Source organism: Ahaetulla prasina, chromosome 18 (assembly GCF_028640845.1).
Source record: "Ahaetulla prasina isolate Xishuangbanna chromosome 18, ASM2864084v1, whole genome shotgun sequence".
In the NCBI taxonomy this organism is placed as follows: Eukaryota; Metazoa; Chordata; class Lepidosauria; order Squamata; family Colubridae; genus Ahaetulla; species Ahaetulla prasina.
This window is the reverse complement of record NC_080556.1, coordinates 8,404,443-8,422,220: the sequence shown is the minus strand read 5'-3', so window position 1 is coordinate 8,422,220 and position 17,778 is coordinate 8,404,443. Positions and strand designations below refer to the sequence as shown.

The window sequence follows — 17,778 nt, the reverse complement described above, 5'->3', positions numbered from 1 at the left end:
AATAGAATAGAATAGAATTTTATTGGCCAAGTGTGATTGGACACACAAGGAATTTGTCTTGGTGCATATGCTCTCAGTGTACATAAAAGAAAAGATACGTTCATCAAGGTACAACATTTACAACACAATTGATGGTCAATATATCAATATAAATCATAAGGATTGCCAGCAACAAGTTATAGTCATACAGTCATAAGTGGAAAGAGATTGGTGATGGGAACTATGAAACGATTAATAGTAGTGCAGATTCAGTAAATAATCTGACAGTGTTGAGGGAATTATTTGTTTAGCAGAGTGATGGCCTTCGGGAAAAAACTGTTCTTGTGTCTAGTTGTTCTGGTGTGCAGTGCTCTATAGCGTCGTTTTGAGGGTAGGAGTTGAAACAGTTTATGTCCAGGATGCGAGGGTGCATATAGGTGGAAACTAATCAAGGAGAGAAGCAACTTAGAACTAAGGAGAAATTTTCTGACAGTGAGAACAATGAAACAGTGGAACAACTTGCCACCAGAAGTTGCGAATGCTCCAACACTGGACGTTTTTAAGAAAATGTTGGATAACCATTTGTCTGAAATGGTACAGGGTTTCCTGCCTAAGCAGGGGGTTGGACTAGAAGACCTCCAAGGTCCCTTCCAACTCTGTTATTATTATTAAGTGTAGCGATTCACCGTGGCAAGAAACTTAACCAATTTTCACTCAACCACATACATTTTGGAGACTCCGTTGTGGTCGTATGTCGAGGACCACGGCGCCTGTGTTACCTTTCCGCGGGAACAAACATGCCTCCCACCTCTCCCCTTTGGGGTTACAGTTCCGATCGACACCTCAAGGCCCGCCATTTGCAGGACGATGGCAACCACGCAACTGCAAACGTCACGCATTCGGTGTCGGCAGCCCAGGAGGGCATCCTTAATTTCTCTTAATGACCCATTTTTTTTTCTCGGCCGAGGCAGACCTTCTCCACCTCTTAACATTTACAAAGGACAAACTTCGGGGCTGGGGGTGGAGTTGCAAGGGTCCATGACCCTACAATATGTGCCCCAGTGATTTGCATCTGCCTCTGGATGGGCTCAAGGCAGCATTAGAAAGAGGAGCTGGACTGAAAGGCGGAACATTAACAAAATGTTAAATCCTCAACGAAAAACAAGAGCCAGGAGACCCATTATCAGAGGGACCTCCAGGTGCCATGGCAATCTATCTGAACCGCTGGCACAGGACTAAATGCCGAGCTTCCCACCAAGTTATCCACCAAGCCAGCCCTTTGCTCTTCGGTTATTTATAGAAAGAATCAATCCCCCACCCCCCCATCTGTTGTGACCCAGGCCCAAGTAGGTAGTAGCAGACGCAATCAGTTCAGACACAAACAGACTTTATTAGAACAGCTGAGAATTAAACTCATTCTCAGCGTCGTCCAAACTAAATCAAAACAAATTCTTCCTAATACAATTCTTCGGTCCTATCACCAACCTTGGTCTAATTAGGTCAATTTGCCAAAGGCTTTTCTTGGCAAAAGTTCAAAAGCAGAAGACGCCGACAAGAAATAAATGCAGCAAGACAAGGAGCAAGTCTAGCAACGTTGTTTTCCGGCAAAGAGCCCAAACACCGTTGCTGGTCTTTTAAGCCTCGTGGAAGGGGCCAATCATCACTTGGCCCTACTCCCGAGTTGGGCTGAAATCAGCTGTGCTGCATGATTGGAATGAGCTACAAAGCAGGAAATAAAGGACAGAATAGAGCGGGGATGGGTGGGCGGGGCCAACTGAGCGTTGGCGCTACCTGTTCGCTTGAACCGGTCCGAATTGGCTGAATTCCCCCTCTGAGAAGCACGTGGGTGGTTCTGGGCAGCTGACCACACAGAGTTAAGGGGGTATTTATTTCTCCTCTTGGGCTTTGTACTTGAGCTTCCTATTCTTGTGCAAGAACCTATCTTCTATTGGCTGTTGTGAGATTCCTATGGGGCCATGTAGAAATCCTAGGAGTTTGTTTGAGCTACGTTTGGTTGAAGTTTGGGCGGATGCAATGAAGGGGCTTGTTGGGCAATCCCTACTGTGGCTGAGGGCTAATGCTTAATGTTCAGATCTTGCTGCAGGGAATTTCAAAATATCCTGCCTTGAATGGATTTCTGCCTGCGGTATTTTGCCTATGAATAGAGCTACCTAGATCTCAAGGAGCATTTTATCTCTTATGTGCTGACATCTGCTGGGGCTATTAAGAAAGGTGGGGGCTATTAAGAGCGAGTCTGCTTCCTGCCTCTATAAAAAAAAATCATGTTTTTCCATTTCTCATCCGGGGAGGTATAATATTCTGCCTGTTCTGTCCTCCATCCAAGTGATGGCTTAATTAGCCGTCACTATCAGCTCTGGCAGCAGAATAGCCAGCGTCTGCCAAGAGCCTCCGTTATCTTCCACGACACTGGTGAGTCACCTAGAAACAAACTTCAACTCTTAACCAGTGGATTTGCCTGTTACAAAGAGACACAGCAGCTCTGGCTGCCTTTTATATCCTGTGGGGTGTGGCTCCATGACTCAGCACTTCCTAGGCCTGCCCCACCCTTGCTTCTGTTGTTCCCTCCTCTCCTGCCTATGAAACCTAGGGTCCAGCCAAGCCTGATTGCCATCAGCTGGGTCTGAAGGCGTGGCCTGGGGGGGGAAGAGTCAGGGGATGGAGGCCTCGTTATCTCTTCCACCTGGCTTGTTTCTGGCTCCTGGAGCTGAGCCAGGCAAGCCGGTGCTCCCGAGGTAAGTCCTGACGGCCCTTCCCCCTCACTTTCCAAGTCACTTTCTGGCAGCAGGCCCGGCTCGAGGGGTGCAGACACAACACTGCCTTTTTAAATATTTCCTACAATATTTCATTTTTCTAGGAGTGGGTGCTAACTTCCTACACCTGCAGGCATCAACGTTTATGAAAACGGCTGCTCCTTTTGTTCCCAGCATGTCCGCCCTAGACCTTCTGAAAAATTCATGGACTGTTTCTAATTGGAGAGGCAGGCAGAGGTATCTCATTAAGCCACCCACTGGGGAGTCATCGGGGAAGACCCCAAACTGTGCCAGGGTAGGGCAGCTTCAAGCTGCTTCGTCTTGGGAGGGTGGAAGAGGGGAAAACAGCCGTTCTTCTGGTCATCAGGCTGAGATTGCCAGCTTCCCAAACAGACCTGGGCAAGGGTGGGATTCAAAAAAATTGCTTGGTGGGCGTGGCCATGGTGGGCGTGGCCTACTCGGCCCTCCTGAACCACGGGGTGATTCCACCTTGGTTTCCCATTAGAACAGCTGCAGAACTCAAAGACTTGGTTCACTCCATGGGAAGAGCTTGTAAGTGCAACTTACATTACAAGCCACTGCAACTACATCGCAAAAAAGGCTCTAAGAGTTGTAAACCTAATCTTGCGTAGCTTCTCCAGAAACACTACACTACTAACCAGAGCATATAAAACATTTGCTAGACCAATTCTTGAATACAGCTCGCCTGTCTGGAACCCTCACCACATTTCTGACATCAATACAATTGAATGTGTCCAGAAATATTTTACAAGAAGAGTTCTCCACTCCTCCGAATACAACAAAATACCTTATGCCACCAGACTTGAAATCCTGGATTTAGAAAATTTAGAACGCCGCCGCTTTCGACATGACCTGAATTTAACTCATAAAATCATCTATTACAATGTTCTTTCTGTTGAAGACTACTTCAGCTTCAATTGCAGCAATACACGAGCACACAACAGATTTAAGCTTAATGTTAACTGCTCCAATCTTGATTGCAGAAAATATGACTTCAGTAACAGAGTTGTTAATGCCTGGAATAAACTACCTGACTCTGTGGTCTCTTCCCAAAATCCCCAAAGCTTCAACCAAAAACTGTCTACTATTGACCTCACCCCATTCCTAAGAGGTCTGTAAGGGGCGTGCATAAGAGCACAAGCGTGCCTACTGTTCCTGTCCTATTGTTTCCTTTCATTATATCCAATTAATATAGTTATTACATACTCATACTTATATATATGCTTATATATTGTATAATTATTTCATGCTTATGCTTATATATACTGTGTGACAAAATAAAATAAATAAAAATAAAATAAATAAAGGGCCCATCATTCACGCTAAAGGTTACCCAACGAAGGGTTAACTGACTTGGGGATCATTTTTGTCGATCTCGGTTTTTTCCTCTGGGGATCATTTTTCTCGATCTCATTTTTTTCTCCATGTTTCACTTTTCTTCTTTAGACTGTCGCTGCCGTTCTAAGAGCAAACCCTTCATAAAAGTGATGGCAGTACATTCTCGATTAAATTATCCTTCCACGGATATACACTTTTATGGTACTGCTCCCCCCAAAAAGGGTAATGAGCTAATTTTTTTAGAAAATACACTTTTCCCAAAAGGTTTCCAACAGATTAGGCCACGACGGTATGTGGTGCATATTGGAGCTGGTGACCCCTTTGAGAGCTGCGTGCGCAACGCAAATTTCATTTCAATGTATAAACGATTCGGCTACATTCAGAGTGGCGATAAAGTTATTCCTGAGTTCGAAGCCTTTCCCCCTTCGAGCCGTTCTCACTATTCAGCAACCTTGTGCCATTCCCATCCCATGCTCTGCCCGTCCAGAGCTTTCGATGTCTCCTTCCTCTTTCATCCCAGAGGTGGCTCCCACCTGCAGAGAGAACGGACGGACGGATGGATGGAAGGAAGGGCAGAGATGCTGTTTCGTTGCCTCCTCCGACCAAGGATGAGCCCGGTACCTAAGCCAATCCCTGAGCTTTTCCTGGGCCCTGAGAGGGGGGCTTGGGAGAGTTCAAAGGGGGTATAAAAGCAGTCGAGAGAAGCAGGCCAGGCTCACCTTGGCACCTGGTGGGGAGGAGGAGTGGGGGAGGGGGCGCTTCCGTGTTGTAGAAACTGCTTCGAAGCAAAGATGACCGGCCAGGTTCCTTGCTCAAGTTGGCTCCTTCTGCTTCTGCTGCTGTTCGGTCAAGGGAGAGCCAAGCCACTGGCTGAGATCCAGGTAAGAGGGGTGGGGGCTGCGCACCTGGTGGGTTTCTTCAGGCTCCAAGGGTCGAGGGGCTCCCTTTAGAATGAGGAACAGGTTGCTTGCGAGCCAGCTGGGGGTTTTCCTGCCTGCCTTCTCTCGAAGCACGTGCCCCCCCCAAGGGAAGGGACCCCATTTGGGAGGGAGGAAACTGCCCCATTGGGATGGTAATGGTGGGGGGGAGACAGAGCCCTGGCTCTTCCTGCTGGGAGGCTAGCCAGCTCCCAGCTTGGCAGAGACGAAATCAGATCTTGATTCTCTCCCTCCTCCTCCTCCTCCTCCTCTCTTCCTTCTCTTCCTCTTCTCCTTCTCCACCTCCTTCCTCTTCTCCGGCTTCTCTTCTTCCTCCTTCCTTTTCGTTTTCTTCTCCTTTCCTCCTTCCTCTTTTCTGCCTCCTCCTCTTCTCCTCCCTCCTTTGTCTTTTCTTCCTCTTCTTCTTCTCCTTCTTCCTCTTTTCTTCTTCCTCTTTTCCTCTTCTCCCCCCTTTGTCTTTTCCTCTTCTTCCTCCTCTTCTTCCTCTTCCTCTTTCCCTTCTCCTCTTCTTTTTCCTCCTTCCTCTTTTCTTCTTCCTCTTCTCTTCTCCTCCTTTGTCTTTTCCTCTTCTTTCTCCTCTCCTTCCTCTTTCCTTCTCCTCTGCTTCCTCCTCCTCCTGTTCTTCCTCTTTCCTCTTCTTCTTCCTCTTCTTCTCCTCCTGTCTTCTCTTCTTCCTCTTCCTCTTTTCCTTCTCTTCTTCCTCTCCTTTTCTTTCTTCTCTTCTTCTTCTCCTCTCCTCCTTCCTCTTCCTCTTTTCCTCCTCCTCCTCTTCTCCCTCCTTTGTCCTTTTCCTCTTCTTCGTCCTCCTCCTCTTCCTCTTTTCTTCATCTTCTTCCTCTTTTCCTCTTCACCCTCCTTGGTCTTCTCTTCTCCCTTCTCTTCCTATTTTCCTTCTCTTCTCCCTCCCCCTTTTCCTCCTCCTCTTCTTCCCTCCCCTCCTTCCTCTTCTTTTCCTCCTCTTCTTCCTCTCCTCCTCCTCCTCCTTCCTTGCAGAGCTTATCAACATTGTTGGAGGAAGACCTGGAGCCCCCCATGGGTGCAGAGGAGATGGACCGGGGCCAGGAGGAGTCCCTGATGACCGGAGCCCTAGACCAACCAGACGTGGTCTTCCCGTGGGCCAGGAGCCTGGAGGAACACCCGGCTGACTTCCAGCAGCTTTTGAAAGAGCTCCTCACCTCCGCCAGGAGGTACCAGGCCAGGAACAAGAAAGGCCCTTCGCGCGGTTGCTTCGGGGCCAAGCTGGACCGTATCGGAGCCTTCAGCGGCCTGAGCTGCTGAGCTCCAAGCGAGCAGGTGAGTCCCTCTCTGCAAACATCCTTTGAGTGAACAAGAAAAAAATTGTCATATTGGCAACTAATTAGGATGAGCAGAAAGCCACCCCAGCCTCAGTCCAGGTAGACTGGCTGTCACTCAGGGTCAGGAATCAGTTCCAGCGAGCTGGCTAAAAAAGCCAATGCAATCCTAAATTGCATTAATAGAGGAATACAATCAAGATCAAGGGAGGTAGTAATACCACTCTAGAAAGCCTTAGTAAGACCACACCTAGAAGATTGCATCCAGTTTTGGTCACCAAACTATAAAAAAAGATGTTGAGACTCTAGAAAAAGTGCAGAGAAGAGCAACCAGGATGATGAAGGGACTGGAGGCTAAAACATACAATGAACAGTTGATGGAATTGGGCCTGGCTAGTCTAGTGAAGAGAAGGACCAGAGGAGACAGGATAGCATCTTCTAATATTTGAGGGGCTGCCCCAGAGAGGAGGAAGGGGGTCAAGCTATTCTCCAAAGCACCTAAAGGCCCGACAAGGAATAATGGATGGAGACTGAACAAGGAGAGATTCAACCTAGAAATGAGGAGAAATTTTCTGACAGGGAGAACAATCAACTCATGGAACAGAAGTTGCCTTCAGAAATTGTGGGAGCTTCATCACTCGAAACTTTCAAGAAGTGACTGGACTGCCATCTGTCAGAAATAGTGTAGGGTCTCCTTTTTGGGCTGGGGGCTGGACTAGATGACCTACAAGGTCCCTTCCAACTGTGTTATTTATTCTGTTATTCAGAAATTGTGGGAGCTTCATTCCTGGAAGCTTTCAAGACGAGACCGGAGGGGCATTATCAGGAAGGGTGTAGGGTCTCCTGCTTTTGCCGGGGGCTGGACTAGATGACCTGCAAGGTCCCTTCCAACTCTGTGTCTGTTCCATTCACTTCAGACCATGAGGACTAGCAACTTGCTTTTCTTCATAGGGAAAGTCCTTATCTCCTGCTACCAGTCCGGCAAGTTGGGCTGTTTCTGGGGCAACTCTGCCTGCCCCACACCTCACTGAACAATCCTGGTGGGGAGACTCTCATCAACAGAGGGAGGCTCCCCCGCTGCTTCTCTGTCTGAGTCCCTGCTCTGGATGTATTACTTTCTTCCTCTTGAGAGACTGAGGGAGAACTGGCAGTTCTCCCAAGAATCTCTTCGTAGCCTCCTCATGAGATCGGGGCCAGCTTTCACCGTATATTTCCCGTCACGTACACACACCCTCTCTCTTTTCCGCACTCCTCCAGCCTTTGATGGCAGGGTGAGGCGCCAAACCGAGCCTGGCAGACCTGACAGCACCACAATTTTCCCCCCCACAAAATCAGGTGTGTCCTCTGATGATCCACTTAACAACTGGCAAGATCTACAACCATAATAATTCTGGTCTCAATTCTGGTTGTAATTCAAGGACTTTATTGCTCGTATTCTTACGATTTATACTGATATTGTTTCCTGATTGCTTATTTGTACCTTATGACGATCATTAAGTGTTGTAAGTGTTGTACCTTGATGAAGGTATCTTTTCTTTTATGTACACTGAGAGCCTATGCACCAAAGACAAATTCCTTGTGTGTCCAATCACACTTGGCCAATAAAGAATTCTATTCTATTCTATTCTATTCTATTCTATTCTATTCTATTCTATTCTACTCTACTCTACTCTACTCTACTCTACATTCTATTCTATTCTATTCTATTCTACTCTACTCTACTCTACTCTACTCTACATTCTATTCTATTCTATTCTATTCTATTCTATTCTATTCTATTCTATTCTATTCTATTCTACTCTACTCTACTCTACTCTACATTCTATTCTATTCTATTCTATTCTATTCTACTCTACTCTACTCTACTCTACTCTACTCTACATTCTATTCTATTCTATTCTATTCTATTCTATTCTATTCTATTCTATTCTACTCTACTCTACTCTACATTCTATTCTATTCTATTCTACTCTACTCTACTCTACTCTACTCTACTCTACTCTACTCTACTCTACTCTACTCTACATTCTATTCTATCCTATCCTATCCTATCCTATCCTATCCTATCCTATCCTATCCTATCCTATCCTATCCTATCCTATCCTATCCTATCCTATCCTATCCTATCCTTCTCCTCAATCTGAGCCAAACCCAACACTACCCCTATCCAAACAAGAATTTTGAATAACCCTCGATTCACAGGTCATTTAGTGACCGTTTGAAGTTACAGTCGGGGCCAAAATTGTGGAAACCTTTTGGGAAAAGTGTATTTTTGGAGGTTTGATGGCTAATAACACCACTTTTTTTTCTGGAGTTTCAAAATAATCCTATTCCACTGCTGGAATGGCGTGGGAATAGCCCAGCCCTTCACCCAATTTTAAAAACTAGGGAGCCAGCTAAAGAAACTGGTTAGTCAGAAACGACCCAGCAATAAAACCCAGTTAACAGAAGCCATCTTTCAATCTTGGTTTCACGTTAGAACGGCTGCAGAACTCAAAGACTTGGTTCACTCCATGGGAAGACCTTGTAAGGCCGTCATTCATGCTAAAGGTTACCCAACTAAGGATTAACTGACACGGGGATCATTTTTGCATATCTCATTTTTTTCTATGGTGATCATTTTTGTGTATCTCATTTTTTTCCTACACGTTTCGCTTTTCTTCTTTATACTGTCACTGCTATTCTAAGAGCAAACCCTTCATAAAAGTGACTGCACAAGATTCTTGATTAAATTATCTTTCCACTGATACGGTACTATTCCAAAAAAAAAAAAAAAAGTGGTGTTATTAGCTAGTTTTAGAAAATACACTTTTCCCAAAAGTTTTCCACAATTTTAGCCACAACTGTACAACAGCAAGGGGGGAAAAAATGAGTTTTTTCACACTTAAGAACATTGCATGTGTGACCAAAATTCAGATGCTCGGCAACCGACTCATATTTATGACGGTCGTAACATCCCCGGTGTGTGTATATGTGTGTGCGTGCATGTGACTCGATCCCCTTTGGCCACTTTCCGATGAGGAAAGCCAGTGGGGAAATCCGGAATTCACTTAACAACCATGTGACTAACTTCACGAATGCGGCAATTCGTTTAACAATTGGGCCAAGAAAAACCATAAAAAGGTAAAGGGTTCCCCTCGCACATATGTGCTAGTCGTTCCCGACTCTAGGGGGCAGTGCTCATCTCCGTTTCAAAGCTGAAGAGCCAGCGCTGTCCGAAGACATTCTCTGTGGTCATGTGGCCGGCATGACTCAACGCCAAAGGCGCACGGAACGCTGTTCCCTTCCCACCAAAGGTGGTCCCTATTTTTCTACTTGCATTTTTTTAAGTGCTTTCGAACTGCTAGGTTGGCAGAAGCTGGGACAAGTCACGGGAGCTATACGTAGCGCTAGGGATTCGAACCGCTGAACTGCTGACCTTTCGATTGACAAGCTCAGTGTCTTAGCCCCTGAGCCACCGCGTCCCTATAAGAAAAGTCATACAACGGGGCAAAGTCAGCTTTAACAAATGTTTCGCTTAGCGACATAAATGTCGGGCTCGGTTATGGTCGTAACACGAGGACTACCTGTCTCTTTTTCCCCCCCTGCACAGGCTTTTCAGTCGAGACCACACCAGCGGCATCTTCCCAAGGCCCCCCTCATCATCATCATCATCACCGCAGCAGCGTCAAGTCAACCCCTCTGCAAACATGTCTCCCCTCCCAAAATGTGCCTGATCTGGAAGGATTCATTCACACATGCACGTTGAATCTTTGGGAAGCTGGTTCGGGGCAGTTGAGTATCCTTCCTCCAGTTCATTTGCACGAAGGACAGAGGGATCCTTTGGCCACACGCCGTTGGAGCCTCCATGTTCAAGAAATGCCAGCTGCATCTTTCCAGACCTCCCCAGAAGCATCTCTTAGAGAAAAACAACAGCTCGGTTTTTGAAACGGAAACGAGGCGTGTGTGTGTGTGTGTAGGAATCCACACAGAGACAAAACAGATGCTTCAGCTCTTCCGAACGGTCTAACTTCAGGTAAACCGGGAAAGAGAAATGACCCGGGAAAATGTAATTGTGTGAAATGATTCTGGGTGGTGGGGGGGGACGGACAACCCACGCTTAATTTGTACCTTGCCGTTCGTTCTTTGAGACGCTCACCTGTTGCTTGTGCTGTGCCTTTCAATTGTGATTGTATACACATCCTAACGATTTCGTACTTGTGATGGTCATATGCCGTATGTTGGATTTTGTAATTTGTTCAGTTAATTTCCAGAACCTTTTTTGGCTTCTCCATTTAAACCAAAACAATCGGTGATAATTATTTTCTTCTTCTTCTTCTTCTTCTTCTTCTTCTTCTTCTTCTTCTTCTTCTTCTTCTTCTTCTTCTTCTTCTTCTTCTTCTTCTTCTTCTTCTCCTTCTCCTTCTCCTTCTCCTTCTCCTTCTCCTTCTTCTTCTTCATCTTCCTCCTCCAATTATTATGATTATAATTATGGTTATGATTATGATTATCATTATCATCATTATTATCATTATTAACATTTTTATCATTATACTTTTATTCATTAAATATGAAACTCAGTCAACGGAACATTCAAAGGTGTATCACAAATATCATTGACTGGAGCTGAATGCTGATACGAGTTGCTGCCAGCTAGGTATCGACCAAGTATCTTCTTCAAATGTACGCTGATATTATTATGATTATTACTATTATTAAACTTTTATTCATTACGCCTGAAACTCAGTCAACTGAACATTCAAAAATGCATCACAAATACCATTGCAGTCAACCAGATTGTTCAGACTGGGTTTGGCATTTTTGTTTACCTATCGAGTCCTTACCAAGGACCTGGGATGGGCAGATCTGGATGTTTGACGGTGTTACAGATATCGTCTCAGGATGGAAGCTGTTTTAAGTAAAGCTGCCTTCTGCAATTGACTGAGGGCAAGTTTGTCAATGCCAATGATGGCGTTCAAGCGGTGCTCCAGTTGTTTTGGGACGGCACCCAAGGTGCCTATTACTATTGGTACTACCCAGAGGTGGGATTCGCTTACCTTCCCGACCAGTGGTGGGTTTCAATTTTTTTTTACTACCAGTTCTGTGGGCGTGGCTTGGTGGGCGTGGCGTGGCTTGGTGGGCGTGGCTTGGTGGGCGTGGCAGGGGAAGGATACTGTAAAATCCCCATTTCCTCCCGATCAGCTGGGACTCGGGAGGCAGAGAATAGATGGGGGGACGGGGCCAGTCAGAATTTTTACTACCGGTTCTCTGAACTACTCAAAATTTCCGCTACCGGTTCTCCAGAACTGGTCAGAACCTGCTGAAACTCACCGGTTCCCGACCGGTTCGCAAATGGGAGAGCGCATGCGCAGTTGGTAGCCACCTTGCTAACAGAAACATAAAGATGACAGACAAAGAACGACGACAATACATTGGGAAAGAGGAAACAAACAAATAAACAAACATGGAGGTATAATTTGCGATACGGTCTCACAATGATCCTGAAGTCACTGCAAGAAGGTTGGGAGGCAAGCGTGCGCATACCATGCACAAAACACACTCGCATATTTGTGCAGTTAAAATATCCGTTGACAGATGGGACGCTGAGGACTAGCCGCTTGGAAAGGCTGGCTCAAGGAACACTGGCTCTGCCTCCTCCCAAGTTCCCACTTTGCACATGGCTCCATTTATCTTATGGATTCTTTAAAAACAGAGGGTGTGTGTGATTAAACTGTTTTGTTAACTTCCTTGAGCACACAACAATCCTGAAGTCACTGCAAGAAGGCTGGGATACAAGTGTGTGCAATACTACGCAAAAAAACATACTCGCGTATTTATGCCATTAAAATAAGGTTCTGTTAAAAAAAAAAGTTTAGATTGTGCAGAAATGAATGGACTGATGATCAAAGAAGGAGAGGATTCAGAATATTTTAAGATATGAATTTTACCATTGGATAGAAAAAAGATATAGAAAAGCAAATTGATAGTTAGGTAAGATAATTAGAATACTGTACTGGTGAAAAAATTGTAAGAGGTCAAATTGAAAGGAAGAAAGAAGAAACAACAAAAAGAGGGAGCCATGAAGAAAACAACGAGATGTCACACAGAAGGAATGACTGATGCATTAAGTGTTTGTTTATAAAATAAAATAAAAATATAAAAATAAAATAAGGTTCTGTTGACAGATGGGACACTGAGGACTAGCAGTTTGGAAAGTCTGGCTCTGCTTCCCAAGTCCTCATTTTTGCAGGTGGCTCCATTTAATCTTAAGATTCTTTAAAAACAGATTGTGTGGGGTTGTTGTTTTTTTGGGGCGGATGGGGATTTGATTATTTTATTAAGTATAATTTTTGTCCACTGGTTAATATGGCTTCTCTTTAGAATCAGATAATTGTTTCCACTTCGGTTTAGCGGGCCCTTCCTCAAATGGATCTTCCCTTGCCATTGCAACTTTTGGTTTAAATTCAAGCACTTGTGTTTCTACCTGTCCGAATTTTATTTTCCCACTCTCTCACTTCTTCCAGGACTTCACCAAGTATCCTACAGAGCCACACCTGGCCTCAGTTCACCTGAGGAAATGAAAAACCTTTGCAGAAAACTCTCAATTAAAACAAAAAGGCCGGGCCAGCCGCGGAGAAGTATTTTTTCCCTGCACATAAAAGGCGCTCTCCTAATTAAAATAATCGCCCAGGCTGGCTTGCAGTTTATGCCATTAGCATATAAATAAATGAATGTGCCCTTTTGAAGTTTGACCCGGGACTGGAGATGACAGAGAACGGAGGCTTCCATGAAAACAGGTAGAAGGAAGTGGGGAGGGGAGGGAGACCCCCCCCCCGGAACGGCAACAGGAACCCAGAAAGAACAGCTGGATTCATAGAAACCTCCAAAGCCTCCCCCCCCCACGTTTTTGAATTCAGGAGAATCGCTGCACGGCTCATTCGTTCCACCTGGTTCATGCAGAAGAACATTAAAATGTCAGAGGCCACGGCAGGCAGAGGGAAGGTTGAAGTCTGAAGAAAAGCCTCTGAGCATCGACAGAGAGCCCCCCACCCCCCAAGGCACCTGCACAAACCCTGTGTGTGCCAAGAGGCCACCTTTCGCCTTTATTTATTGTTTTCATTTGACTTCTGCTGTCCTCTCCTTCCCTCCCTCCCTCCCTCTCTTTCTCTCTCTCTGTCTCTGGCTGGCTGGCTTAGATAGATAGATAGATAGATAGATAGATAGATAGATAGATAGATAGATAGATAGATAGATAGATAGATAGATAGATAGATATGAGAGAGAGAGATTAGATTATAGATAGATAGATATGAAAGATATTAGATGATAGATAGATAGATAGATAGATAGATAGATAGATAGATAGATAGATAGATATGAGAGAGAGAGATTAGATTATAGATAGATAGATATGAAAGATATTAGATAATAGATAGATAGATAGATAGATAGATAGATAGATAGATATGAGAGAGAGAGATTAGATTATAGATATGAAAGATATTAGATGATAGATAGATAGATAGATAGATAGATAGATAGATAGATAGATAGATATGAGAGAGAGAGATTAGATTATAGATAGATAGATATGAAAGATATTAGATGATAGATAGATAGATAGATAGATATGAGAGAGATTAGATTATAGATAGATATGAAAGATATTAGATGATAGATAGATAGATAGATATGAGAGAGAGAGATTAGATTATAGATAGATATGAAAGATATTAGATGATAGATAGATAGATAGATAGATAGATAGATAGATAGATAGATAGATAGATATAGATAGATAGATATGAGAGAGAGATTAGATATAGATAGATAGATATGAAAGATATTAGATGATAGAAAGATAGATATGAGAGAGAGAGATTAGATTATAGACAGATAGATATGAAAGATATTAGATGATAGATAGATAGATAGATGATAGATAGATAGATAGATAGATATGAGAGAGATTAGATTATAGATAGATATGAAAGATATTAGATGATAGATAGATAGATATGAGAGAGAGAGATTAGATTATAGACAGATAGATATGAAAGATATTAGATGATAGATAGATAGATAGATAGATAGATAGATAGATAGATAGATAGATAGATATGAGAGAGAGATTAGATTATAGATAGATAGATATAAAAGATATTAGATGATAGATAGATAGATAGATAGATAGATAGATAGATAGATAGATAGATAGATAGATAGATAGAGATCGAGAAGCACAAAGCCGAAGACACCAGCCTGAAGATGATGAGTGAGACCTCGTCAAAACGTCGCCAAGATACTCTCAACCTTACACGGGAAAAGACCCGAATATGATGCCAAGTGACCCAAGTGTGGGTCAGAAAAGAGGAACCAACTTCTTCCCTGGTCCAACACCTTAAAGCCACAGGACACAAAATTGACTTTAAAAATACCAGAACTATTGCCAAAACTGAACACTTTAACAACAGAATAATCAGAGAAGCCATTGAGATAGAAAAACGCCCACACAGCATGAATAAACGAGATGATACCTCCCGCCTACCATACATTTGGAAACCCGCCCTTATCGACATGAAGAATGACGCAAGACCCACACTCACGAGTGCCACACAGTATGTCACCACCACACATCCACACAGAAAGCAGGCTCAAACCCACACCGATGATGAAACCCGACCACGGACCAGAAACCAGACTGCAGCTGCATCATTAGCCATTTCAAACCCCTCCAATCCATACATGCAGCAGACTGACACCCACCATGAAGATGTAGCACGACCACGAACGCGAAGCCAAACAACAGCAATGCAGCTCACCAACTCAAATCCCCCTGCAACTCAGACTAACCTGAGCCCAACCAAGCCCCCCACCCATCCAAACAGAACACACCCCCATCCAATCAGAGCACAGCCATCCCCACCATCCAATCAGAGCACAGCCAAATCCCCCAACCAATCAGAACACACCTCCATCCAATCAGAACACGGCCAAGCTCCCAACCAATCAGTTCAAACCCCGCTAGCAGTTAAAAGGAAGGAACAGCTGCGATCACACATTGCTCCTAGAAGCACGAAGCAGTAAACACCAGCCTGAAGATGACGAATGAGACTTCGTCGGAACGTCACCAAGACACTTCCAATTTTATGCGGGAGAAAACCCGAATAACCAAAGACTTACATACAAACACCCGCGAAAACCTCAGAAAACAGACAGACAGACAGACAGACAGACAGACAGACAGACAGACAGACAGACAGACAGACAGACAGATAGATAGATAGATAGATAGATAGATAGATAGAGATATAAGATAGAGAGATAGAGAGATGTAAGAGAGAGAGAGAGATAAGATCGATAGAGAGATAAGAAAGAGATAGAGAGATAAGATAGAGAGAGATTAGATAGAGAGAGATAGAGTTGTTATTACTATATTATTATTATTAAAAGATATAGATAGAGAGAGATATAAAATAGAGATATATAGAAATATTAGATGATAGATAGATAGATATAAGATATAGAGATATAGAGAAATAAGATAGATAGATAGATAGATAGATAGATAGATAGATAGATAGATAGATAGATAGATAGATAGATAGATAGAGATAGAGATATAAGATAGATAAGATAGATATAGATATAGATAAGATAGATGATAGATAGACAGATAGAGATATAGATAGATGTCTGAGAAAAATGATGGATGGATGGATATAGATAATGACACGTGTGTGTGAGACAGATTAGATAGATAGGTAGATAGATAGATAGATAGATAGATAGATAGATAGATAGATAGAGACAGACAGTCAGACAGACAGACAAGAGGCCTTTCAAGAGGCCTTTCTTCATGTTTCAAGCTTCTCTCTGCCTGCCGTGGCTTCTGAAACTTAAACATATATATACTCAAAGCTCAGCCTTTACAACAGAAAGTGAGTTAGGTTAGCTCAAACCAACCTGGCTCGGAAGGAATGCCTCTCGAGAGGTCAGACCAGGTGGAGCCTGAAGGAGGGGGTCAAACGTGTCATCGGTCATCAATCCCTGAGCTCTAAATCCAGCCCACCTTGAATTCCTTCTATTCTTCACTGCCGGGTAATGTGCCTTGACCGTTAGTAGTTCAGATTCTTGTAGCGAGCTTAACCTCGCAAGAATTAATCTTTGTACAGACTTGAAGTGCTTGGAGCTCCTGATTTCTCTACTGGTGGACATCAGCTCTGAAAAAAAAGAGAAGCCAACAGGACAAAACGGTAAACCCGATTCGCCTTGATTCAATTCAGAGGTCGCACGATTTCATTGAATCTCTTTCTCTGAACAAGCAGGCCAAAAAAGGCCTCGAAAAAGCCCCCCCAAAAGCCCTCCAAATGGGTCAAAAAAGCCTAAAAATGGCCCCCCAAAAGTCTTGAAAACTGCCTCAAAAAAGCCTCGAAAATGGGCCAAAAATGTCTCAAAAATGTTCTGAAAAAGGACCCGGAAACAGGCCGAAAAAAGACTGGAAAAGGGCCGAAAAAACGGTTGCCAAAAACTTTTTTTGTTGTTGTTTTTCTCTTCTAAATTTAGGCGCATCTTGTAGTCCGTAAAATACGGTCATAAAAATTTGAACTGAAAATTGAGCTTTTTTTTCTTTCCAACAGGACATGAACCCTTCTCAAGCACCAGAGTTCAAAGGCCTCAATTCTTTGACGCTCAGCCTTCCTTACGTTATATGTTATATATTTAACATATATAGGTATTTAATAAACAGTGTATTGTCTTGGTCATTTTACATATACATAATAGTGATAATAATAATAGTCCTTATTTGTATATAATAGTATTCTTCCAACTTCTAATTTCTACCTTTATTAACCTAACCATAAGTAAAACAAATCCCAAGTTAAAACGTGTTGTGTTGTGTCGTGTCGTGTTGTGTGTTGTGAACAATCTGGAACTGAACTGAACACACTCAAAACCGTAGAAATGGTGGTAGATTTTAGGAGAAACCCTCCCATACTTCCACTTCTCACAATACCGGACTGCACAGTATCAGCGGTAGAGATCTTCTAGAAATTTCTAGGTTCTACCATATCGCAAGATCTAATTTTGCATGTCAACCATGTGTCTGTTTCTTTGACGCTTGCCAAGATAGGGGACCTGTCCTGGCCTTGGGCTGCAAGGTTTAATGACAGCCGTGGGCTCGGCAGCTCAACAACATAACCGTAATTGCTTTCCTGGATGCGGAGGGTGGCGGCGGGGGGGGGGGAGTGGGGTTGAAAAGCAAAGGTAGCTTAGCCTAAACTCTCCACCGCTAGCTGGGCTAGTTCGAACCAGTTTCCTTATCAAGATTCGTGGCCTTTGTCACCGGAGCCCAGCCGGCTTGAAGCAGAGAGAAAGTTCCTTGCGAGGTCCTTATAAAACGAAGCGCCTGCCTTACCGTGCCACAAACATCGCCAAGGCCTTGAGACACAGCGGCAG

The 17,778-nt window shown here is 43.8% G+C and overlaps 1 protein-coding gene across 1 annotated transcript; it reads left to right on the top strand.

The window, feature by feature from the left end:
• Nucleotides 1-4,900: 4,900 nt before the first annotated feature.
• Nucleotides 4,901-6,325, top strand: LOC131187218 (C-type natriuretic peptide 1-like). The gene is made up of 2 exons (XM_058161458.1): nt 4,901-4,990; nt 6,041-6,325. The coding sequence occupies exons 1-2, from the start codon at nt 4,901-4,903 to the stop codon at nt 6,323-6,325; spliced, it is 375 nt and encodes a 124-aa protein (XP_058017441.1).
• Nucleotides 6,326-17,778: the final 11,453 nt, after the last annotated feature.